This window comes from Ranitomeya imitator, chromosome 7 (genome assembly GCF_032444005.1).
Source record: "Ranitomeya imitator isolate aRanImi1 chromosome 7, aRanImi1.pri, whole genome shotgun sequence".
Classification (NCBI taxonomy): domain Eukaryota; kingdom Metazoa; phylum Chordata; class Amphibia; order Anura; family Dendrobatidae; genus Ranitomeya; species Ranitomeya imitator.
In genome coordinates this window covers 65494665-65520037 of record NC_091288.1, presented here as the reverse complement: position 1 = coordinate 65520037, position 25373 = coordinate 65494665, and the positions used below count along the sequence as shown (strand labels likewise).

Below are 25373 nucleotides of genomic sequence, written 5' to 3'. Positions count from 1 at the left end.
TACTTGCTCCCACTGGAAACAAATATTTTAGTCGTCAGAGAATTAAAAGGAGCTGGTCATGTCCCAAAACGCTATTAACCTGCAGATGTGGGGTTAATCTGCAGGCTAATACTGTTCTAAAGCCTTGTGGCCACCGTACTGAAAGCCCGGCTTCCCTGAGGAAAGTAACTTTATTCCTCCTGTCTGCCTCCAGCTTTCAGTCTAGAGGCGCAGGCGACTTCAGTCATCACTCACTACATTGTCAACGGTAATTGAAACCATGCCTCGACACTGACTGACAGCCGACCTTGTACTGTTGAACTACTTAGCTGGCTGTCAGTCAGTGCCGGCGCCGCGGTTACAGCCGCCTTTCACTATGGACTGGGACTAAGGCTGTGCCCTCATGACTGAAAGTTGGAGGCTGCAGAGGAATAAAGTTAGTTTCCTCTTGGCAGCCAGATGCCAGACTGCTTAAGAACGTTATTAACCTGCAGATTATTCCTCTATCTGCAGGTTTATAGCATGTTTTGACATAACAGGTTCCCCTTAAGTTTATGTATGTGTTTGGGATCATATAAGAAAAACAACCCTTTTTTTGTTATTATGGAATGGTGCACTCATTTGCTCTTGGCAAAATGGTGCTCTATGCCTAAACCACGTGTAATATTTTATATAGATGCCAGTCATTTCTAAGGGTTAAATTTAGATAGGCATGGCCGATATTAATTGAATTTAGCAGATGATAAAAATTTGTTCTGCCAATCAACAGAGTATTTAATATCGAAAACAAGAAGTCAAGAGGGCACTAACCATCATTATACAAACTTCGGTCACGATTCATCAAAGATTTAAAAAGTTGTAAAATTTAGGCAAATTTTGTCGTTCTCACAACAGTTTCTGTCATCTCTATCAAAATAGGTGGAGCTGGGTGGGATCGGGGGCATCATGTCACTGCTTGTCTAAATCATGACAAGCTGTGGCATTTCTTATGCCAGAAATCTCACTCTAGTATCCGAGAAGAGTAAATTTTCTGGCGTGGCGAACATCAGATGCTTCAGATTCATGAAGAGGGATGAATTGGGAGCGTCTGACTCCAGCACGCCTGCTCAACAAGACTGGCATGAACAATGTCGATCTTGATGAATGAGACCCTTCATGTTTATTTCATCTTCATGAAAACAATAAGTGATACCGCTAGCAGTGGAGAGATCAGGAGCCACAAGGCAACGGCCGTTTCGCATTACGTTTCCACTGGTCTTTTAGAGCCTCCCGAAGGCCAGCAGAAGCGTATGTAATGCGAAACGGCAGTAGCCTTGTAGCTCCTGCTACTTCCCGTGCTAGTGCTGTCACCTATTGTTTTAATGAAGATGGAGTAAAGATGAAGTTTTTATAGCGATGGTGAGTTCCCTATTGACCCCTTGTTTTGGATATTTGCATATACTGTTTTTTTATTTTTAGAAATTAGAGCACCTATGATATAGCATAAGTGAAAAATTCCCCAGGACTAAGCAGTGCCGATGCATACTTTTTCTCTCTTGTTGCATTAAGAGAGTTTTTAATGAATGTGCCACATATCCTCATTAGTGTAATGAAGTAGACTGGTACTGCTGATCCATATTATATTTATATATGTACAGTATGCAATGTATAATTATTTCAGCATGGCTACATTTTCAACCTCCATTTAAACCTTATCTAAATAAGCAGAGAAATGGAAAAGAAGCATAAAAGACACTGACCTGCTCTTTATGTGCTGCAGAGAACCAATGCATTGAAATGTTCCTCTCACCATTATGGCCAATCTGGTACACAGCGCCTCACACTCCTCCATGCTGGGAGCAAGGAATAGAGAGAAAAGCAGTATATGCAATTAGTAAAATAAGGTTGCTTTTTTAAGACCACATATTGTCTAGCATGCGAATATTGACAAATAAGTTATTAAATTCACATATTGAATTAGACAGTATGATCACATGTGTATCACATAGAAACCTTTTAGTAACCATCCACCCTTGAACACCGTTTTGTATTTTTGAATCTCAATTATGTCCAATATTCTGTAATTTCTTAATAAATCTTTATAGGGCTGAGCTAAATCCTGGTAGCAGGAATCTACCTGCATCGAGCAGACAGCAGATGGCCTAACAGTTAGCAGAAGAGCCATGTTCACACTATGTGGTTCTTGCTGCTTTTTTTAATGCAAATTGAAAGCTGCTTTTTACAGTACCAGCAAAAGCCATGAAATCAGAAATCTCATGCACATACTTGTTTCTTTCCCTAAATAAATTGGAAAACTGCTGGGTTTTTCTAAACTTCAGCATGTCAATTGTTTCAGCGTTTCTGCAGCGTTTTTTCACTCGTAGAAAGAATAGGACAGTACAAAAAAGCAGTAAAAGTGAATCAAAAACACTGCTAATCACTTTTTGCAGTGTTTTGGGGGAAAATGCAGGTATAGCAGGATGTGAAATCAATTGATTTTTGTGATTTTTCTCAAGTTTAAACCATAATGTTTTGGTGTCCTCACCTGACCATGGCTTTTAGTATTAATACATTTTAATTTAATTAGTGATATGTGTGAAAGTAAACAATGCCCTTCTAACTCAATGCCATACCAATATGTTAGGTAAACAATGCCTGACCAACTCAATGCTCCACCAATGGGTTAGGTAAACAATGCCTGACCAACTCAATGCCCTACCAATGGGTTAGGTAAACAACGCCTGACCAACTCAATGCCCTACCAATGGGTTAGGTAAACAATGCCAATTCAACACCCCCAGGGTTTTTACATTTGCAATTGTGTATATTTTAATGACCTCATATATCCTTAGATCACTTCTGCACTTTATACATGAAGCCAGCTTTTTGTTTCAGAAGTCACTATTTTTCCAGAAATAATAAAAAAAAAACCTTTCCCCCTAAATAATTAGATCAAATTTCTCTTTTTTCAAAAATGTTTTATTGTTTTACATACATCTTGCTTTGGTGGTCTAACACCTTGTATTGTTTGTGCTTGCCAGATGGAATTAAAGTGTTCACTTTGGTAATCCTCAAAAATGCAGCAAGAAAAGCAGCATGTGTTTTATCTGCAACTTTTTTTTTTTTTTTTTTTACTGCCAAGTGATCATGTTTTGGCTGCATAAAAAAACATGTGAACATAGCCTTACAGCTTGTTGATGTGTATGTATTTCCTCTCTTTGGTGAATTATGACTTCTCTGATTTGCTTACGTCAGTTCTCCATTGTTATCCTCCATGTATTGATGATGAAAATGCTTACTGTAGAAAAACATTTAATTCTCCCACAAGATCCGAGTGCTGATGATTCCGGTGAAAGCTGAAACCTGCAATGCTCTACTCTTTTTGCCTAGTATGGCCACTAAAATACAATGTTATAAACTGGCCAATGATTGGCGCTTGCTACATCTGTACAAATTTCATGGGTGGAAATTTATTTTTATTAAGGAAGCTGTCCCATGAATAGATTGTGAAATTGGAATTTGTCCCATTAATAGATCTTGGAATAATTGAATAATAATTTCCACAATTGGATGTGTTTATAAAAGTGTTTCTGTGCCGAAATAATCTTATAAATGTGTCTCTGCAATGTATTGTGTTATGGACAGAGCTGCTCCATTTCATGATCGGCACATACCACAGCACCTAGCCAGGGGAGATTGTATACTGTATTATTATAAGTGACTTATGCTGACGAAACAACAGGAGCTCTCAACTGTTATTTTCTGATTTAACACATGTTCCTGCCTGTTTTATCACAGGAGTGAGTGTTTCTGCCGTGTTACCAGTCCTGTGAGCTCATCATAAATCAAGTCTGTGACATAAAAGTTTCGTGGCCACCGGAACTCATGTTTCTGACTTGATTTATGATGAGCTCAGAGAGCTGGAGACACTCACTCCTGTGATAAACCAATCTGATAAATGTGTTAGCTTAAAAAGTAGCATCTGCTTACCCATGCTGTTTTGTCTGTATACTCACTTATCATAAGTCACTGGCTACGAGCTGTAGTATGTGTTGACTGAACTGGAGAAGATCTGCATATCGGACACAACACATAGCAAGGGCACATTTATGAGATTATCTCAGCAGAAGAATATTTTTTTGACACATCCAAATGCGGAACTTATTATTATTCCAAGATCTATTGATTAACATGTATTTTATTTGTTGAATAACCCCTTAAGGTACCGTCACACTTGACGACGCTGCAGCGATACCGACAACGATCCGGATCGCTGCAGCGTCGCTGTTTGGTCGCTGGAGAGCTGTCACACAGACCGCTCTCCAGCGACCAACGATGCCGGTAACCAGAGTAAACATCGGGTAACTAAGCGCAGGGCCGCGCTTAGTAACCCGATTTTTACCCTGGTTACCATCCTAAAAATAAAAAAAACAAACAGTACATACTTACCTACAGCCGTCTGTCCTCCAGCGCTGTGCTCTGCACTCCTCCTGTACTGGATGTGAGCGTCGGTCAGCCGGAAAGCAGAGCGGTGACGTCACCGCTCTGCTTTCCGGCCGCTGTGCTCACAGCCAGTACAGGAGGAGTGCAGAGCACAGCGCTGGAGGACAGACGGCTGTAGGTAAGTATGTAGTGTTTGTTTTTTTTACTTTTAGGATGGTAACCAGGGTAAACATCGGGTTACTAAGCGCGGCCCTGCGCTTAGTTACCCGATGTTTACCCTGGTTACCAGTGAAGACATCGCTGAATCGGTGTCACACACGCCGATTCAGCGATGTCTGCGGGGAGTCCAGCGACCAAATAAAGTTCTGGACTTTCTTCCCCGACCAGCGACAGCACAGCAGGGGCCTGATCGCTGCTCCCTGTCACACTGGACGATATCGCTAGCGAGGACGCTGCAACGTCACGGATCGCTAGCGATATCGTCTAGTGTGACGGTACCTTAAAAGTAAATTTCAATTACGGTAAATGTTCATTACATGTTCGTGAAACACCCGAGTAGCAAACATGCTGGAGACGACAATGGGCTTTCATATTTCCTTCTGCTAGGCACACACTTTTTTCGGGAGGTGCAGATTTTACTTTGATCAGCGAAATAGAAAAAAGGAGCAGCATCCATTCCAGGTGAAAAATATATGGAGTCTTTATTCCACCACCATCATACAACGTTTCGGCCTGGTATGGCCTTTGTCAAGTACTTAGGCCATACCAGGCCGAAACGTTGTATGATGGTGGTGGAATAAAGACTCCATATATTTTTCACCTGGAATGGATGCTGCTCCTTTTTTCTATTTCGTGAGTTTTTGTCCGGTGGATCCATGGACGTTGGAGCGGGCATCCTGACCGATTGAGTGCTGCTGGTTGCTGTTTTTCTACATATTTACTTTGATCAGCGTCTTCTACTTGGGCCTTTATGACTGTACTAAAGGAGTATTAAAACAAAGTATAAAACGCATTTTTTTCCGCTGCAAAATGATGTGTTTGTTCATGTTTCTTTCTTGTGTGTACAACATTGCCTCCATTAAACAATTCCTTAACCCCTCTCTTATTCCTGCACACCCGATTCACATCTCATCGTATTCTTTTACATTTTTAAAACCAATTACCCTTCCTGTTGCCCTATGTGATGACAGGCTATCACAGCGCTCGCCGTTCCCCATTCTCCCTTCCGTTATCGTCTTCACCTCCTATCACACAGCTGCTCTCCAACCTTTTCCCCACACAAAGAATAAAAAGCAAATTGGAGCAAACATCTTAATTTATTGACACAGCCCAGCCAGGCCTTCCTGCTTCACTTTTCAATTTCTTAAGCTTGACATGTGCACCTCAATATGTCATATTATAGTAAAGAGCAAGAGGGATTTTATACGGTGCACAAAATACTGCAAAAACTAAGACATGTGCAGTCATTATGTGATGGAATCACAGCACTAAATCAAACAGAGTCGGTGCGCTGGGTCCATCTGATTTATTATCACTTGTACATACTCTTCCATATCCTCTCAGAAGACATCGGCTATGCAATCCCAGATCTTTAATTTCAGATTCCGGAGAGGCTTATTAGGTGATAAAATGGAAATCAAGAGATAAGAAGAAGCAAGAAGCAGCCGAATCAAATCGTATAGAAAAGATTAACAAAGAAATATACTTCTTTTTTTTTTAATGGTATTATTTCATTTCCCTGCATCCACAGTTCTCACAATAACTAATAATGTTAAGATCCGAAACAAAACCACTGATGTACCATTGTGCTGTATCAATTGTACGTCTTCATAAATAGCGCCGTTGCTCGCTTTAAAAATATCCCATTCACTGTGTGTTGTGCGCATAGTGCTTGCACAGCTAGTAATCAGATACTCCCTATTTGATATGGATGCATTTGTGGCAGATGGATTTGATATGGATGCAGTTATGATTCTGTTTTTTTATCCTTGAAGATTAAAACTCTCAATTTACCCTTAGTAAAACAATTAAAAAAGGACCTCTGTTGCCAAGTGGATTATAACAGGTTCTCCAACCTACTACCTGATTGAAAGGGGTTGTGCGACTCTAGGCAACAAGTCTGCAGTCACTCTGTGATTGCAGACTTGTGAATCCTCGCATTGCATGCATTGGGTGCTGTGAGGATTCTCCAGCGTTGGTAATGGCAATTTACATATATGCAGTCACATGCCAACTAGACGTGCACGGCTTTACTCAATGCAAGTGTATTGAGCGACGCCGGACACGTCTAGTTGGAATGTGGCCAGAAGTATGAAAATGACATTGTTGCGGTCACATGACTCGCAGCTCCTGGCAGTAGAGAATACTTAAAGCTCACAGTAACTGCAGATTTGTAGCCTAAGGTGAGACAACCCCTTTAATTTCAAGTTATTGAATATGTGGTGTTTAAAGAAAAGCAAGAATCCCTTTATGAAACTCATAGAATCCAATAAAAGAGTTAATATACTGGAAAAAAGTTTGCCAGGAGTCAATAACCAACTGTACGCTATAAGCATCCTCCGGCACCAGACAAGTATAGGATTTCCGTACATTCAGTGACTTGCCAACTAGATGTGCGCAGCCTCCCTCAATGCGAGTGTATTGTGCAAGGACAGACACAGTCTAGTCGGAATGTGGCCGGAAGTTTGTAAAGTACATTCTTGCAGACACATGGCTGCCCGCTTCCTGCGCTGGCACCGTAGAATCCTCACAGTGCGCAGTGCGTGTGATGTGAGGATTCACAAGTATTCCAGCAGAGTGACTGCAGACTTGTAGCCTAAGGTCAGATATTCAGATTTATAGGCAAAAAGACATGGCAGTCATGTATCATTGTGAGTCCTCCTGTTGTATAAAGTATATCTCAGCAATATTTCGGGGGGTTTGTTACTTTACAACTTTGACCATGGTCTGAGCCTGTTGTATCTAGCATGGCATTTGACATTGTGGAAGTGTACAGCATGGTAAAATCAGTAAAGTGCGGCTTATGAAAAGGTTGGTTTAGCCCAATCATAGACAGCGCAAGTCGATGTATACAGTCATGTCTACAGGCCAGGAGTGAGGAGCCCAATTGTGGCATAGCACTGCAGACTTTTCTTATGAAAAGTTGTAACATTTTAGTAAGGTCAGGTTCACGTTGCTTTAACAGCAGCCCGTTCAGCACACGCGTTAACGGGCTGCTGTAAACGCAAGTGCCGATATGTCACATCGCTAGCGCAGATAGAGATAGCAGATGCTCTATCTGCGCTAGCAGTGACGGACCCGGAAATGCTGCAGCCCGCGTCCCAGGGTCCATCACTCAATGACGGCACATCGCTGGTGCACGCCCATTGTGGGCATGCGCTAGCGATGCATCCGACATATGACTTAATGGTGGTGTTAATGGACTACGTTACACCGCGGCATAACGCAGTGTAATGTAGTCTGTCTAATGTGCCATATAAACGCAATGTGAACCCGGCCTAATTCACTGATTCTAATTTGGAAATACCCTCTTCAGAGAGGAAGAGGACAGGAACTCTAGTGCCACCTATTGGAGGTACCAATCCTAAAAGTCAATATACACCCTTTAAAAGGATTCTATCACCCAGGTTTTTTCTCCCTTATTTGAGAGCAGCATAATATAGAGATAGAGACCTGATTCCAGTGATGTATCACTTACTGGGCAGTTGGCTGTAGTTTTGATAATCTCCTGCTGATTAAACAGTAATTGTATCACTACATGGCTAGTAAACCTGCTGCTATGTAGTCCTTCATGTTCAAGAGCTCTATATAATCCCACCACTGATTGTCAACTTTCTGCCTCTGCACAGTGTACACAGAAAGCTGCCAATCAGGGTTGTGGACGAGCGAGGGATTTTATCAAAACTGTAGTGACACCTTGATGGAATCAGGGTATCTCTGAGTTTCTGCCCCTACATCATGCTGCTCCAAGAGAGGGTAGCAAACTCCTAGTGACAGATTCCCTTTAAGGGGCCTTGGCCACATGACTTGAGATAAGAAAGCAAACCAGAAACTCCATTTGCAGACACTTGTTTCGGGGTGATTGCCCACCATCGGGGCAAAGACTGATTTGTCTGGGTGAGAGGCCTCTGACAAGTCTAAGGGGTAAAGTCTCTCCTTGTGGCAAGTGCCAAGTTGACGATGAAGTTATTCTCTGGGAATTTAAATATGGAAAGAGCCTCTTCAGAGAGGAAGAGGACAGGAACGTTAGTGCCATCTTTTGCAGGTAGCAATCCTAAAAATGCTTTAGATTGTTTCCATTAATTGTTAGTTGGCAAAATGCTTTTGCATTACGCACATACATACAGAGAAAAAGGCTACCTGTTTGCTCCGCAAATTGTATACGATAATTGTGGTACCGTCTTTGAGCCAAAATGACACGTACTGGAGTATAGATAAGTCCAGTTTTCTCTTTTACAATAATGGAAACCAAGTAAATAACAAGGCCAGGTTGGTTATTTTCTTATGGCTCTGGTTATTGTGCTTATCATACGGTTTCTTACCTGTGAGATGTCAGGATAACTGCACGTTTTTCTTTGACTTCTTCAGAGATGATTTTCCACAGATGTCTTTTTGTTTTAGGGTCCATTCCTGAGCTTGGTTCATCCTGGAAGCCATGAAAAGTAATGAATAAGTACATAATTCTATTGGTATATGGCAGAAATATTGTGTCTTTGGACAAACATTTGAAAAAATAGACGACGGGGCCGAAAAAATACTGAAACCAAGGACTCAACTATGTAGCTCCATAACATATGAGACAATGTCCTCCTACTGTAAAATGTAAGAACATTAGCAATAACCAAGGAGTTCCTTGACCATATATACCAAGGAAGGTGACGGGCACAAGGGGGCATTCTTTGCGTCTGGAGGAGAGAAGGTTTTTCCACCAACATAGAAGAGGATTCTTTACTGTTAGGGCAGTGAGAATCTGGAATTGCTTGCATGAGGAGGTGGTGATGGCGAACTCAGTCGAGGGGTTCAAGAGAGGCCTGGATGTCTTCCTGGAGCAGAACAATATTGTATCATACAATTATTAGGTTCTGTAGAAGGACGTAGATCTGGGGATTTATTATGATGGAATATAGGCTGAACTGGATGGACAAATGTCTTTTTTCGGCCTTACTAACTATGTTACTATGTTACTATGTTACATATAGAGCTGACGGATGCAGTGAAAGTACATTTATATGGGTGGTGGAATCACATGATTACTACTAATATTCATAATTTATAGCCCAGGTACACTATTCCATATGGCACCTCAGCTGCTGAAGGGGTCATTTTCACATTTCATGCTTGGGATAGGGGATAACTTCTCCATCGTTGGGAGGTCCAACTGGTGTGATCTCAGAATCAGGGCTTTTCAGAGCTCCATTCAGTGAGGCCTCAGCATCAGTCAGAATAAGGGATCAGGGCCCCCTGTTCTGGTCATAAATACATAGGTTATACCCACATCTATTAAACATGTATGGTACATCCTGTGGATATGTCATGAGACAACCCCTAGTGTCTCAGATGCCTTTAGTCACCTCTAGTTATAATTGTAGAGAATCAGGCCCGGATTTAGGGGGTGCCCAAGGGGTCCAGGCCCTGGGCCACCCACCAAGCGGGGCCTCCCACCAATATAGGGATAAATATCTCAAAACATCTATATACATAATTGTCTAAGGGGTACTTCCGTCTGTCTGTCCTTCTATAACAGTTATTCGTTCGCTGATTGGTCTCGGCAGCTGCCTGTCATGGCTGCAGCGACCAATCAGCGACGCGCACAGTCCGGAAGAAAATGGCCGCTCCTTACTCCCTGCACTCACTGCCCGGCGCCCGCATACTCCCCTCCGGTCACCGCTAACACAGGGTTAATGGCAGCGGTAACGGACCGCGGTGTAATGCAGTCGGCTACCGCTGCTATTAACCCTGTGTGACCACTTTTTTTACTATTGACGCAGCCTATGCAGCGTCAATAGTAAAAACATTGAATGTTAAAAATAATTTAAAAAATTAAAAATTATGATATACTCACCTATGCCGCCTTTCCCGCTCCTCGCGATGCAACCGTCACGCTCTGGTCGCACGGATGGTCTGGCAGAAGGACCTGCCATGACGTCACGGTCATGTGACCGCGACGTCATCACAAGTCCTGTGTGCATGCGCGAAAAGGACCTGCCGTGACGTCACGGTCATGTGACCGCTACACGGTCATGTGACCGCGACGTCATGGCAGGTCCTGCACAACAAGGACCTGCCGTGACGTCACGGTCATGTGACCGCGACACGGTCACGTGACCGCGACGTCTGTTATGCAAGGCAATTTCAGTAACACAATGTACATAGCGATCAGAGCCCATACAGTGATCTGACAATAACCCAAAATAATAGAACGAGCTCTGAGACGTGGAAACTCTGTAGACCGCAATTCCTGATCCTCTCCAAACACAACTAGAGGCAGCTGTGGATTGCGCCTAAGGCTCCCTATGCAACTCGGCACAGCCTGAGAAACTAACTAGCCTGGAGATAGAAAAATAAGCCTACCTTGCCTCAGAGAAATACCCCAAAGGAAAAGGCAGCCCCCCACATATAATGACTGTGAGTAAGATGAAAAGACAAACGTAGGGATGAAATAGATTCAGCAAAGTGAGGCCCAATATTCTAGACAGAACGAGGATAGGAAAGATAACTTTGCGGTCTACACAAAACCCTAAAGAAAACCACGCAAAGGGGGCAAAAAGACCCTCCGTACCGAACTAACGGCACGGAGGTACACCCTTTGCGTCCCAGAGCTTCCAGCAAAACAAATAGACAAGCTGGACAGAAAAAATAGCAACAAATAGCAAAGAAGCACTTAGCTATGCAGAGCAGCAGGCCACAGGAATGATCCAGAGAAACACAAGTCCAACACTGGAACATTGACAGGAAGCATGGATCAAAGCATCAGGTGGAGTTAAGTAGAGAAGCAGCTAACGACCTCACCAGATCACCTGAGGGAGGAAACTCAGAAGCTGCAGTACCACTTTCCTCCACAAACGGAAGCTCCCAGAGAGAATAAGCCGAAGTACCACTTGTGACCACAGGAGTGAACTCTGCCGCAGAATTCACAACAGTACCCCCCCCCTTGAGGAGGGGTCACCGAACCCTCACCAGAGCCCCCAGGCCGACCAGGATGAGCCACATGAAAGGCACGAACAAGATCGGGAGCATGGACATCAGAGGCAAAAACCCAGGAATTATCTTCCTGAGCATAACCCTTCCATTTAACCAGATACTGGAGTTTCCGTCTTGAAACACGAGAATCCAAAATCTTCTCCACAATATACTCCAATTCCCCCTCCACCAAAACCGGGGCAGGAGGCTCAACAGATGGAACCATAGGTGCCACGTATCTCCGCAACAATGACCTATGGAATACGTTATGTATGGAAAAAGAATCTGGAAGGGTCAGACGAAAAGACACAGGATTAAGAACCTCAGAAATCCTATACGGACCAATAAAACGAGGTTTAAACTTAGGAAAGGAAACCTTCATAGGAATATGACGAGAAGATAACCAAACCAGATCCCCAACACGAAGTCGGGGACCCACACGGCGTCTGCGATTAGCGAAAAGTTGAGCCTTCTCCTGGGACAAGGTCAAATTGTCCACTACCTGAGTCCAAATCTGCTGCAACCTGTCCACCACAGTATCCACACCAGGACAGTCCAAAGACTCAACCTGTCCTGTAGAGAAACGAGGATGGAACCCAGAATTGCAGAAAAACGGCGAAACCAAGGTAGCCGAGCTGGCCCGATTATTAAGGGCGAACTCAGCCAAAGGCAAAAAGGACACCCAGTCATACTGATCAGCAGAAACAAAGCATCTCAGATATGTTTCCAAGGTCTGATTGGTTCGTTCGGTCTGGCCATTAGTCTGAGGATGGAAAGCCGAGGAAAAAGACAAGTCAATGCCCATCCTACCACAAAAGGCTCGCCAAAACCTCGAAACAAACTGGGAACCTCTGTCAGAAACGATATTCTCTGGAATGCCATGTAAACGAACCACATGCTGGAAGAACAATGGCACTAAATCAGAGGAGGAAGGTAATTTAGACAAGGGCACCAAATGGACCATCTTAGAGAAGCGATCACAGACCACCCAAATGACTGACATCTTTTGAGAAACGGGAAGGTCAGAAATAAAATCCATAGAGATATGTGTCCAAGGTCTCTTCGGGACCGGCAAGGGCAAAAGCAACCCACTGGCACGAGAACAGCAGGGCTTAGCCCGAGCACAAATCCCACAGGACTGCACAAAAGTACGCACATCCCGCGACAGAGAGGGCCACCAAAAGGATCTAGCCACTAACTCTCTGGTACCAAAGATTCCAGGATGACCAGCCAACACCGAACAATGAAGTTCAGAGATAACTCTATTCGTCCACCTATCAGGGACAAACAGTTTCTCCGCTGGGCAACGATCAGGTTTATTAGCCTGAAATTTTTGCAGCACCCGCCGCAAATCAGGGGAGATGGCAGACACAATTACTCCTTCCTTGAGGATACCCGCCGGCTCAGATAAACCCGGAGAGTCGGGCACAAAACTCCTAGACAGAGCATCCGCCTTCACATTTTTAGAGCCCGGAAGGTACAAAATCACAAAGTCAAAACGGGCAAAAAACAACGACCAACGAGCTTGTCTAGGATTCAAGCACTTGGCAGAGTCGAGATAAGTCAAGTTCTTATGATCAGTCAATACCACCACGCGATGCTTAGCTCCTTCAAGCCAATGACGCCACTCCTCGAATGCCCACTTCATGGCCAGCAACTCTCGGTTGCCCACATCATAATTTCGCTCAGCAGGCGAAAACTTCCTGGAAAAGAAAGCGCATGGTTTCATCACTGAGCAACCAGAACCTCTCTGTGACAAAACAGCCCCTGCTCCAATCTCAGAAGCATCAACCTCAACCTGGAACGGAAGAGAAACATCTGGTTGACACAACACAGGGGCAGAAGAAAAACGACGCTTCAACTCTTGAAAAGCTTCCACAGCAGCAGAAGACCAATTGACCAAATCAGCACCCTTCTTGGTCAAATCGGTCAATGGTTTGGCAACACTAGAAAAATTGCAGATGAAGCGACGATAAAAATTAGCAAAGCCCAGGAACTTTTGCAGACTTTTCAGAGATGTCGGCTGAGTCCAATCATGGATGGCTTGGACCTTAACCGGATCCATCTCGATAGTAGAAGGGGAAAAGATGAACCCCAAAAATGAAACCTTCTGCACACCAAAGAGACACTTTGATCCCTTCACAAACAAAGAATTAGCACGCAGGACCTGAAAAACCGTTCTGACCTGCTTCACATGAGACTCCCAATCATCCGAGAAGATCAAAATGTCATCCAAGTACACAATCAGGAATTTATCCAGGTACTCACGGAAGATGTCATGCATAAAGGATTGAAACACTGATGGAGCATTGGCAAGTCCGAACGGCATCACTAGATACTCAAAATGACCCTCGGGCATATTAAATGCAGTTTTCCATTCATCGCCTTGCCTGATTCTCACCAGATTATACGCACCACGAAGATCTATCTTAGTGAACCAACTAGCCCCCTTAATCCGAGCAAACAAATCAGATAACAATGGCAAGGGGTACTGAAATTTAACCGTGATCTTATTTAGAAGGCGGCAATCTATACACGGTCTCAGAGAACCATCCTTCTTGGCCACAAAAAAGAATCCTGCTCCCAATGGCGACGACGACGGGCGAATATGCCCCTTCTGCAGGGATTCCTTCACATAACTGCGCATAGCGGTGTGCTCAGGCACGGATAAATTAAACAGTCGACCTTTTGGGAATTTACCACCAGGAATCAAATTGATAGCACAATCACAATCCCTATGCGGAGGCAAGGCATCGGACTTGGGCTCATCAAATACATCCCGGTAATCAGACAAGAACTCTGGAACCTCAGAAGGGGTGGATGACAAAATTGACAGAAATGGAACATCACCATGTACCCCCTGACAACCCCAGCTGGACACCAACATGGAATTCCAATCCAATACTGGATTATGGGCTTGTAGCCATGGCAACCCCAACACGACCACATCATGCAGATTATGCAACACCAGAAAGCGAATAACCTGATGTGCAGGAGCCATGCACATGGTCAGCTGGGTCCAGTATTGAGGCTTATTCTTGGCCAAAGGTGTAGCATCAATTCCTCTCAATGGAATAGGACACTGCAAGGGCTCCAAGAAAAAACCCACAACGTTTAGCATAATCCAAGTCCATCAAATTCAGGGCAGCGCCTGAATCCACAAACGCCATGACAGAATACGACGACAAGGAGCATATCAAGGTAACGGACAGAAGAAATTTTGACTGTACAGTACCAATGGCGGCAGACCTAGCGAACCGCTTTGTGCACTTAGGACAATCAGAGATAGCATGAGTGGAATCACCACAGTAGAAACACAGCCCATTCAGACGTCTGTGTTCTTGCCGTTCAACTCTGGTCATAGTCCTATCGCACTGCATAGGCTCAGGTTTAATCTCAGGTAATACCGCCAAATGGTGCACAGATTTACGCTCACGCAAGCGTCGACCGATCTGAATGGCCAAAGACATAGACTCATTCAAACCAGCGGGCATAGGAAATCCCACCATGACATCCTTAATGGCTTCAGAGAGACCCTTTCTGAAAATGGCTGCAAGCGCAGATTCATTCCATTGAGTGAGCACGGACCATTTTCTTAATTTCTGGCAATATAGCTCTATCTCATCCTGAGCCTGACAAAGAGCCAGCAAATTTTTTTCTGCCTGATCTACTGAATTAGGCTCATCATACAGCAATCCAAGCGCCAGGAAAAACGCATTGATATCACTCAATGCAGGATCTCCTGACGCAAGAGAAAATGCCCAGTCCTGAGGGTCGCCACGCAAAAAAGAAATGACGATCCTAACCTGTTGCGCTGAGTCACCAGAGGAGCGAGGTTTCAAAGCCAGAAACAGTTTACAATTATTCTTGAAACTCAGAAATTTAGTTCTATCTCCAAAAAACAAATCTGGAATAGGAATTCTCGGTTCTAACAAAGAATTCTGAACCACAAAATTTTGAATATCTTGAACTCTTGCCGTGAGCTGATCTACACATGAAGACAGACCTTTAATGTCCATTGTAACACCTGTGTCCTGAACCACCCAAATGTCTAGGGAAAATAAAGACAAATCACAGTGCAAAGAAAAAAAAATGGTCTCAGAACTTCTTTTTTCCCTCTATTGAGAATCATTAGTACTTTTGGCTTCCTGTACTGTTATGCAAGGCAATTTCAGTAACACAATGTACATAGCGATCAGAGCCCATACAGTGATCTGACAATAACCCAAAATAATAGAACGAGCTCTGAGACGTGGAAACTCTGTAGACCGCAATTCCTGATCCTCTCCAAACACAACTAGAGGCAGCTGTGGATTGCGCCTAAGGCTCCCTATGCAACTCGGCACAGCCTGAGAAACTAACTAGCCTGGAGATAGAAAAATAAGCCTACCTTGCCTCAGAGAAATACCCCAAAGGAAAAGGCAGCCCCCCACATATAATGACTGTGAGTAAGATGAAAAGACAAACGTAGGGATGAAATAGATTCAGCAAAGTGAGGCCCGATATTCTAGACAGAACGAGGATAGGAAAGATAACTTTGCGGTCTACACAAAACCCTAAAGAAAACCACGCAAAGGGGGCAAAAAGACCCTCCGTACCGAACTAACGGCACGGAGGTACACCCTTTGCGTCCCAGAGCTTCCAGCAAAACAAATAGACAAGCTGGACAGAAAAAATAGCAACAAATAGCAAAGAAGCACTTAGCTATGCAGAGCAGCAGGCCACAGGAATGATCCAGAGAAACACAAGTCCAACACTGGAACATTGACAGGAAGCATGGATCAAAGCATCAGGTGGAGTTAAGTAGAGAAGCAGCTAACGACCTCACCAGATCACCTGAGGGAGGAAACTCAGAAGCTGCAGTACCACTTTCCTCCACAAACAGAAGCTCCCAGAGAGAATCAGCCGAAGTACCACTTGTGACCACAGGAGTGAACTCTGCCACAGAATTCACAACAGACGTCAGCACACCCTCGGACCGGAAGATGCCGCCTGCACCCCACAGAGGCGACAGTGCTACAATGCGCCTGCGGAAGGTGAGTATGTGTTTATTTTTTATTTTTTTAAACCTGTGTCATACGTGGCTGGGCAATATACTACATAGCTGGGCAATCTACTACATAGCTTGGCAATATACTACATGGGCTGTGCAATATGCTACGTGGCTCTGTGCTGTAGGCAATATACTACGTGATTGGGCAATATACTACGTCACTGGACAATATACTACGTAACTGGGCAATATACTACGTGGCTGAGCAATCTACTACGTGGCTGGGCAATATTCTACGTAACTGGGCAATATACTACGTGGCTGGGCAATATATTATGTGGCTGGGCAATATACTACGTGACTCGGCAATATACTACGTGACTCGGCAATATACTACGTGGCTGGGCAATATACTATGTGGCTGGGCAATATACTACGTGGCTGGGCAATATACTATGTGGACATACATATTCTAGAATACCCGATGCGTTAGAATCGGGCAACCATCTAGTGTAAAATAAACGTCTCTTTGCTGTGAACCGTTTCTAATGAGAAGAAACTATTGAAAGTGTAGGGGCCTGGCTCCGGTCCTACATCTCAGTGGCTGGCGCAGAGCAGCAGAGTCATAGCACCTGACCTGCGTCAGCATCCATTGACCTTGCTAGCCTAGCCAGACTTCCTTAGTACCCTCCCTGTACCTAATGCTTAGCTTATGGCATGCGGCAGCCTTCTCCGATCCCAACAGAAGCTTCTAGGTGCTACCTATTCAGCTATATGATCGCTCCATCGGATTAGATCAGATGAGAGTTTGTTCAGCTACCTTCAAGGAAGGAGGCGGAGCCACGATGTCGGTGCGAGAAGAGGATTCTCCACTGCAGAGCGCGGCAGGACTTCACTCTGGATCTTCAGTCACTGAAGATCCAGAGGTGAAGTGGTTCAGTCTTCAGAGTGTCACAGTGGGAGAGTATGATCTCTGTGTGTGTGTCTGTCTGTCTGTCTGTCTGTGTTTGTGTGTGTATCTTTCTTGCAGCTCCTGTCCTACACAGTACCATACTGTATATACAAGTCCACACTATATCCTGCATTACAGTGTGTCTGTGTATACTGTATGTATATAGTGTGGACCTGTATACAGTATGGTGCTGTGTATACACTTTATACAGCCCCTCAGCCTCTATTCTATATACAGCCAGCACAGCAACAGCCTCTGATATATACAGCAAATATTGAGATCACTCTAAGGACATATCTAATTTTGATGGTAACAAACTGCAGTTCCTTCTCAAAACTCAAATTAGTTGAAAACCGATTAAGGACATGCATGAAGCAGGAACGACTTGTAACTTTGGCGATCATGAGCATCGAGTCAGATATACTGCGTGAATTGGACTTTAGTGACATCGTTAGTGATTTTGCAGCACGAAAATCAAGATAAGTGCCTGGATTGTAAAAAATGAATGCTTTTACATGAGTTACTCTGCGTAAATGATTTTTGTAAATAAACTTGCGTTCGTTTCATTTTGTGTTTTTGCATTACATATTGCAACACCTTGAAAAATGGTCCTCCCTCCAAAATGGTCCCCGGGCCACCCACCTCTTAAATCCGGCCCTGTAGAGAATACAGATATACCAAGCACCAATCTACACAGGTAAATCTTTACATCTGCTTGAAAAGGGCACCGTGGCCATGCTAATTGTAACTGTGGAAAACTCCAGCAGCAGTGTTACATGGCTGTTACCTTGGTGGTCGCAATATCAGTTGTCAGAAGCCAGTGAAATAAATTATACATAGTGTATATGAAGATTGTTGTATTTACCAGAAGAAGAATGGACGGTTTTCCAACAAGGGCAAGCGCTGTAGAAAGTTTTCTCCTAGTGCCACAGCTGTAATTGGCAGTAATTCTGTCCTTGTATTGTACAAGTTGTAGTTTTCGAAGTAGTTGATTTGTTACCTGGGAAATCAAGCACAAAATACAAACATGAATGCAAATATTAGAGGACTTCTCTGGTATGGACAAGCCCTTTTCAGATTGCAAGTTCACTTGAGACAAGTGAAGAATGGACAGTCTTCCTAATAATTCCAAATTGCAAAGTACAAGAAATGCAACGCTTACAAGCTTCTTACAGTAGAGCTTGTAAATGCTGCTCTGAAGCTGGCAAACTTCATTGTACCTGTGTGCCAACAAAGGCATTGCTGTCTTATATAGCAGCACCTGAAAGTGCACAGTTCTGTCCAGCAGTCAGTAGGAGCGTACAACCCTCCAGGAAAAAGGAAGGCAGGAGGCAGAGTGGCAATGCGCTCCTAAAAGTAAATGATATGACAACCACCTTATGGAATGCTTATGTAAAAGTTTATTCTATCTTTATTAGGTCTTCTGCAATACTCCAGAAGTGAGAGATGTACTAATTTTGAATATTAGCTAACATTACGTAAACTCTAGTAGAGCATGTAGCAAATCATTTTCCCAATAAAACAACCAATTAGACAATTCTGTATATAACAACAATTGTTCTGATTGCCACACACGGGAATGAGAAGTAGTCTGATTGCCATATGTGGAGTTGGGAAGGAATTTTTCCCCTAATATGAAGCTATTAGTATTTGCCACCTAGGGTTTTTTCCTCCGTCTGGATCAACCTGTTAGGCTATAGGTTAAACTTGTTGGACTTAAGTCTACCTTCAACCTTGTAAAACTCATTATATTTAATGACAAGCTTAGTTACATGCTTGAGCTTTTTTTCTGGAACTCCATATATTCTGGCATAATAATATAAATGCTCTTCTCCAGTCATCAGTTCATCCAGTGCATCCTCCTGTGGACAGTACCCAAAAGAAGACCAGTCTCTTTTGAACCCTAAAACATTCACCAGATTCCTAGACAAATGAAAAAAAAGCCAGTAAGTAATGCTCTTATGGCAGAATAATAAGACTATTGGATAGGATTTCACAAGCATCACGAACCCGATGTGATTTCTGATTTGGATGTTTCCACTTGATGGTGATAAATCTCCGGTAAGCATTTTGAATGTTGTTGTTTTCCCAGCACCGTTCACGCCAAGGAGTCCAAAACACTAAAAAGTAAAATATATTAATTTACAAATTAGTAAGGTAGACATTCTAGTGTTAGGTAGTTAATATAAAAAGTGTAATTTTAGAAATGTTAATTGGTAAAAATAATTATATACGGTATATCTCACCACAGTCTTCATTCCAACCCTAAGGGTATGTGTCCACTCTCAGGATGGCCGGCGGTATCGTCGGAGCGGCTTAGCCGCTCTTCGGTAAGCCCCGCCCCCTTTCTGGGACGCGATGATGCCGGATGTGTTCACAGCACACATCCGGGATCATCGCTCTCCACCATAGGGCCATGTGCTATATCTTGCGGCGACGCAGCGTCGCCGCAAGATATACGGACATGCTGCGATCTGAAAAGACGCGCAGCATGTCCGGAGTCGCAGGGCCACCGCGTGCGTGTTACCACGCATAGTGGAGACGGGATTTCATTCAATCCCCTCCACTATGCTGTAACATCTGGACGCTGCGTGTTTGACGCTGCGTCCCTATGCAGCGTCAAACACGCAGCATTTACTGCACGTGGACACATACCCTAACACACCTCTTCAACCTTTCACTTACAAATGGTGTCTTCCCCTCATCCTTCAAGCATGCCTCGATCACACCCATACTCAAAAAGCCCTCCCTCGACCCATCCTGTGTATCTAGCTATCGCCTGATATCTCTTCTCCCTTATGCCTCAAAACTACTGGAACAGCATGTTCATCTTGAACTGTCCTCCCACCTCTCTTCCTTCTCCCTCTTTGACCGCTTACAATCTGGCTTCCAACCACATTCACTCAACTGAAACTGCCCTAACTAAAGTCACTAATGACCTACTAACTGCCAAGAGCAAACGACACTACTCTGTCTTCCTTCTCCTGTACCTCTCTTCTGCCTTCGACACTGTCGACCATTCCCTCCTTCTACAGATTCTTTCATCTCTTGGCATCACAGACTTGTCCCTATCCTGGATCTCGTCATATCTAACACCGAACATTCAGTGTCTCCCTCTCCCACACCACCTCCTCACCTCGCCCCCTGTCTGTCGGTGTTCCCCAAGGCTCAATCCTAGGGCCCCTGCTCTTTTCCATCTACATATTTGGCCTGGGACAGCTCATAAAATCCCACAGTTTACATTATCATTAGTGATGAGCGAGTATACTTGTTGCTCGGGTGCTCACCGAGTATTTGTTAGTGTTCGGAGATTTAGTTTTCATCACTGCAGCTGAATGATTTACAGCCACTAACCAGCTTGAATACATGTGGATGTTGCCTGGTTGCTTGGTTGCTAGGGAATCCCCACATGTAATCAAGCTGGCTAGTAGCTGTGAATCATTCAGCTGCGGCGATGAAAACTAAATCTCCAAACACTAACAAATACTCGGAGACCACCTGAGCATGCTCGGAAAAACCCGAGCAACGAGTATATTTGATCATCTCTACGCCAATGACACGCAGATCTACCTCTTTGGACCTGACCTCACTTACTGACCAAAATCCCACAATGTCTGTCTGCTATTTCAGCTTTCTTTTCTGCTCACTTTCTAAAACTGAACATGGACAAAACAGAATTCATCATCTTTCCCCCATCTCACTCTGCTCCTCCACGAGACATATTCATCACTTTCCCCAGTCCCACACACTCGGTGCCTCGGGGTGATGCTCAACTCTGCCCTCTCTTTCAAGCCACATATCCCAGCCCCTGCCTCCTCCTGCCGACTCAAACTCAAAAATATTTCCCGGATCCATGCATTCCTTGACCATGAAACCACAAAAACACTAGTGCACGCCCTTATCATCTCCCGCTCTACAACCTCCTACTCTCTGGCCTCCCCTCTAGCACCTCTCCAATCCATCCTACACTCTGCTGCCCAATTAATCCACCTGTTTCCCCATTATTTCCCAGCCTTCTCTTCTGCCAAGACCTTTACTGGCTTCCTATTGTCTAGAGGCTCCAGTTCAAAACCCTAACTATGACATACAAAGCGATCCACAACCTGTCTCCTCCATACATCTATGACATGGCCTCCTGGTACTAACCCACACGCAACCTTCGATCCTCTCAAGATCTCCTTCTCCACTCCCCTCTTATCTCTTCTTGCCACAACCGGATACAAGACTTCTCCCGTGCTTCCCCCATACTCTGGAACTCTCTACCCCAACACATCAGACTCTCGCCTACCACTGAAACCTTCAAAAAGAACCTGAAGACCCACCTCTTCTGACCAGTCTACAACCTGCAGTGATCTTTAGTCTTCTGAACCGCCGCACAACTAGCTCTACCCTCTCCTAATGTATCCTCACCCATCCCCTGTAGACTGTGAGTCCTCGCGGGCAGGGTCTTCCCTCCTTATGTACTTATGTGTGCCTTGTTTTGCTCATATTTATTGTACTTGTCTATAATTGCCCATTCCACGTGTAAATCGCCATGGAATAAATGGTGCTTTAAAAATGAATAATAATATATAGTTTGTATCTAATGAACATTTTGAGTCTTATTTCATCACTCATGAACAAACTTTTAGAAGTAGCTATAAACTAACCAATTATTAGAAATCTCTGAAATCATAGGTACAAGCATTACCTAGTACACCGAATACTGTATATCAATGCATAGAAAGCTGCCATTTACCTCTCCGGGTGGAATACCAAGGGTCATGTTGTTTACAGCAATCGTATTTCTTTGGACCTGATGGAAAACTTTGGTGAGGCCTTTCAGAAGCAAAAGATCTCTGTAAGCATTGCCAGACTCAACCCGATTCCTTTCTGCTGTGACATCTTCATCCTCATCAGGATTCTTTGCTCCTATACTGTAGTAAGTCTTTAGGCAAGTATTCTTAAAAAATGTCCTTAAAAAGAATAAAATAAAAAAAATCACCTTGATATGTGATCCAAACAGCAAACTTTATAGTTTTGAGCTAATTTCCTTCTCTTCCTTGTTTTTCCCAGCAGAAAATCATTGGATACAAGAACATGGCAGCTACTGGAAATAACAAGCTAAAAAGAAATATAGTGCTGCCTTTAAAATGATATTGCCTAATGGCACACACACAATATTTTTCTTTGCATCCCTCTTCTACAAAATTAAAGGTCATCCTATCAAAAACTCTGTGCAATAGCCTATTATACCCTATATTATTTACTATGACTTACAATACTCTATTTAATTAGTAGTGAGTGGAAATAATGAAAATTGCAATAGAATGTGACATTTTCTAGTGAGACAAGCAGCCAATGCAATGGCTGACTGCCAACGATAAAATTACTGTTCTCCACCCTAATCTCATAGATACTTTGCATCATAATAATTCATCAGTGTTCCTTGCTCCAATCAAATGTGAAATGCCAATGCATGTAATATTGCTATGTATTACTATTGCTATCATTATACAAAAGTTTATCTTATAGACCAACTTAAAGTGGATCTGTCACCGATCTTCACCATGCAAACTGCTCATGTTAGTAAATGAGTCAGAGCGGATTATGGGTCACTCTAAAGAGCCTGACTGACAGCTGCAGCTTGTACAGAGCAGTGTGAGATCGAAGCAATAGCAGGGAGGAAGGGCACTGAGGATCTGTAAATCAGACTAGGTGGGCAGAGATTAAATTTAAATTTTGATAGTTACATCCCAGCCTGGACCTGTTTCTGTGACGTCTGTCACCAGGTGACGCCATATTCACCCTGTGAGTAGCTCTAGTGTTAGAGGAGATGTCATTGCCAATATCACTGCGAGGCTCTATCCACTGTCCAGCCTGGGATCCTGCTGTGGTTTGGAACTGTAGTGCCATCCAGTCACTTAGAATACATGTGTGCTGTCTATCAGTTCAACAGGAGTAATCCGCGCCCCTCTCTGGCCATTAGGGAAAGGCCACACACTACACACATGATGGGAGTTGCCAGTTATTGCTTAGATTTATCTCTGTCCTTTGGTTTTGTTTTACAGTTCTGTTTATACTGATCTTGACCTGTCTTGTTATCTCAACTACATCAGTCTCTTTATCAGAAGCCTTTCTGACTTTGACCTCGGCCTGTCTGACTTAGCTTTTTTTTCTGATCTGCTAATATCTTACTCCGGCTATTTCTTAGACTATAGTTTTGACTTCTGTTTTTTTGTGTCTGGTTTTGGTCATCCCTGATACTGACCCAGCTTGGTTTGACCACCCTTGCCTCATACTTGCTTCTCCGACCAGCATCTACTCTGAGGATAGAACACAGGGGTCCCTCTTGTATATAAGTATTATAGGGGGAAGACCGAAGTTCCTTTGGGATCTGCTAGACTGAGTGGCTTGTGGCAAGTCTGTCTGAGGTTGCTTTATTTCAGATGTTGGCCTCTGCCAGACGTTACACTGTTATGGATTTTCAAAGTAAGAACACCACCGTAAAGTCTAAGGGTACCGTCACACAGTGGCATTTTGATCGCTACGACGGCACGATCCGTGACGCTCCAGCAACGTAACAATATCGCTCCAGCGTCGTAGACTGCTGTCACACTTTGCAATGTACGACGCTGGAGCGATAATTTCATGACGTATGTGCGATGTAGAAGCCGTTGGTTACTATGCGCACATCGTATACGATATCATGCACACCTTTGTTACACCATGCGATCATGCCGCCACAGCCGGACACTAGACGATGAAAGAAAGTTTCAAACGATCTGCTACGACGTATGATTCTCAGCGGGGTCCCTGATCGCAGGAGCGTGTCAGACACAGCGAGATCGTAACTATATCGCTGGAACGTCACGAATCGTGCCGTCGTAGCGATCAAAATGCCACTGTGTGACGGTACCCTAAGGGATCCACTTATCTGGTGACAGATCTGTTTTAATCTATGTACCTAACCATAGAAACTATATATACAGTATATATATTATTTTGCCAATTATAGCAGTGCTCATCAGAGATACTTACTTTACACTGTAGATAATGCCATCACTAATCAGTAGTCGTAGAATGAAGCAGAATGTTCCTTGGACAGTCATGGCTACATACATATAGCCCAAAATATTCATTCCAAAAACATCCGCCTTTTCATAATTTCCAAAGATCTCTAATTGATCTGATATAGCTTGTTGTTGTGACAGTGAAATCAACCCATATCCAAAGCAAAATTGGGGGAAGATCTTAAAAACGTTTATGAGGGTGTTATAGGTTCCATTTAGGCTCTGTAAATAAAAAAGACAATGTCATAGAAACAAGGGCTGGTAAAGACATGAAAAACTATATACTGTAAATCATAAAAGAAAAATCTATTTTTATAGTGTGATTAAAATCTATTTTTATAGTGTGATTATGTCCATAAAGCAGTGAAAGTGCCCCAAGAATTCTTGCATGCTAGAATTATTTTAAAAAAAAGGTAAGAGCATTTTAGGAGTTTATCATGGTTAACTTAAAATGTTTAAGGTATTTTACTTAAAATATTCTAAAAACCTTGATAAGGACAAGAGAAATCAATAAATACAGCAGGACAATCAGGAAAATATTTATTCACAAAAGCTACCCAATAAAGGGAACCCGTCATGTGAAAAAACACAATTAACCTTCAGGTATGGGATAAATTTCCAGGTTAAAGGGGTTATCCACTACTAGGACAACCCCTTCTTTATCTAAATGTTTGGCTCTGATAAGATAAAAACCTATATTCACCACCCGTGCTGGTGCCATTCCAGCAGTGTCAGCACTCGTGGTCCTGGAGGTCTCGTACAATGTTGTGACACGTGATCATGGCACCCAATCAGC

The 25373-nt window shown here is 43.5% G+C and overlaps 1 protein-coding gene across 1 annotated transcript in view; it reads right to left on the bottom strand.

Moving 5' to 3' along the window:
* The window catches only part of ABCA12 (ATP binding cassette subfamily A member 12), a 253565-nt gene that overhangs the window by 12636 nt on the left and 215556 nt on the right, over positions 1 to 25373 (bottom strand). Inside the window, exons 49-55 of the mRNA XM_069735561.1 lie at positions 24546 to 24799; positions 22264 to 22480; positions 19536 to 19645; positions 19298 to 19448; positions 18391 to 18525; positions 8943 to 9046; positions 1719 to 1811 (exon numbers count right to left, since the gene is read on the bottom strand). Coding sequence (XP_069591662.1) covers positions 1719 to 1811; positions 8943 to 9046; positions 18391 to 18525; positions 19298 to 19448; positions 19536 to 19645; positions 22264 to 22480; positions 24546 to 24799 — 1064 coding nt within the window. The remainder of the gene's footprint in view (positions 1 to 1718; positions 1812 to 8942; positions 9047 to 18390; positions 18526 to 19297; positions 19449 to 19535; positions 19646 to 22263; positions 22481 to 24545; positions 24800 to 25373) is intronic.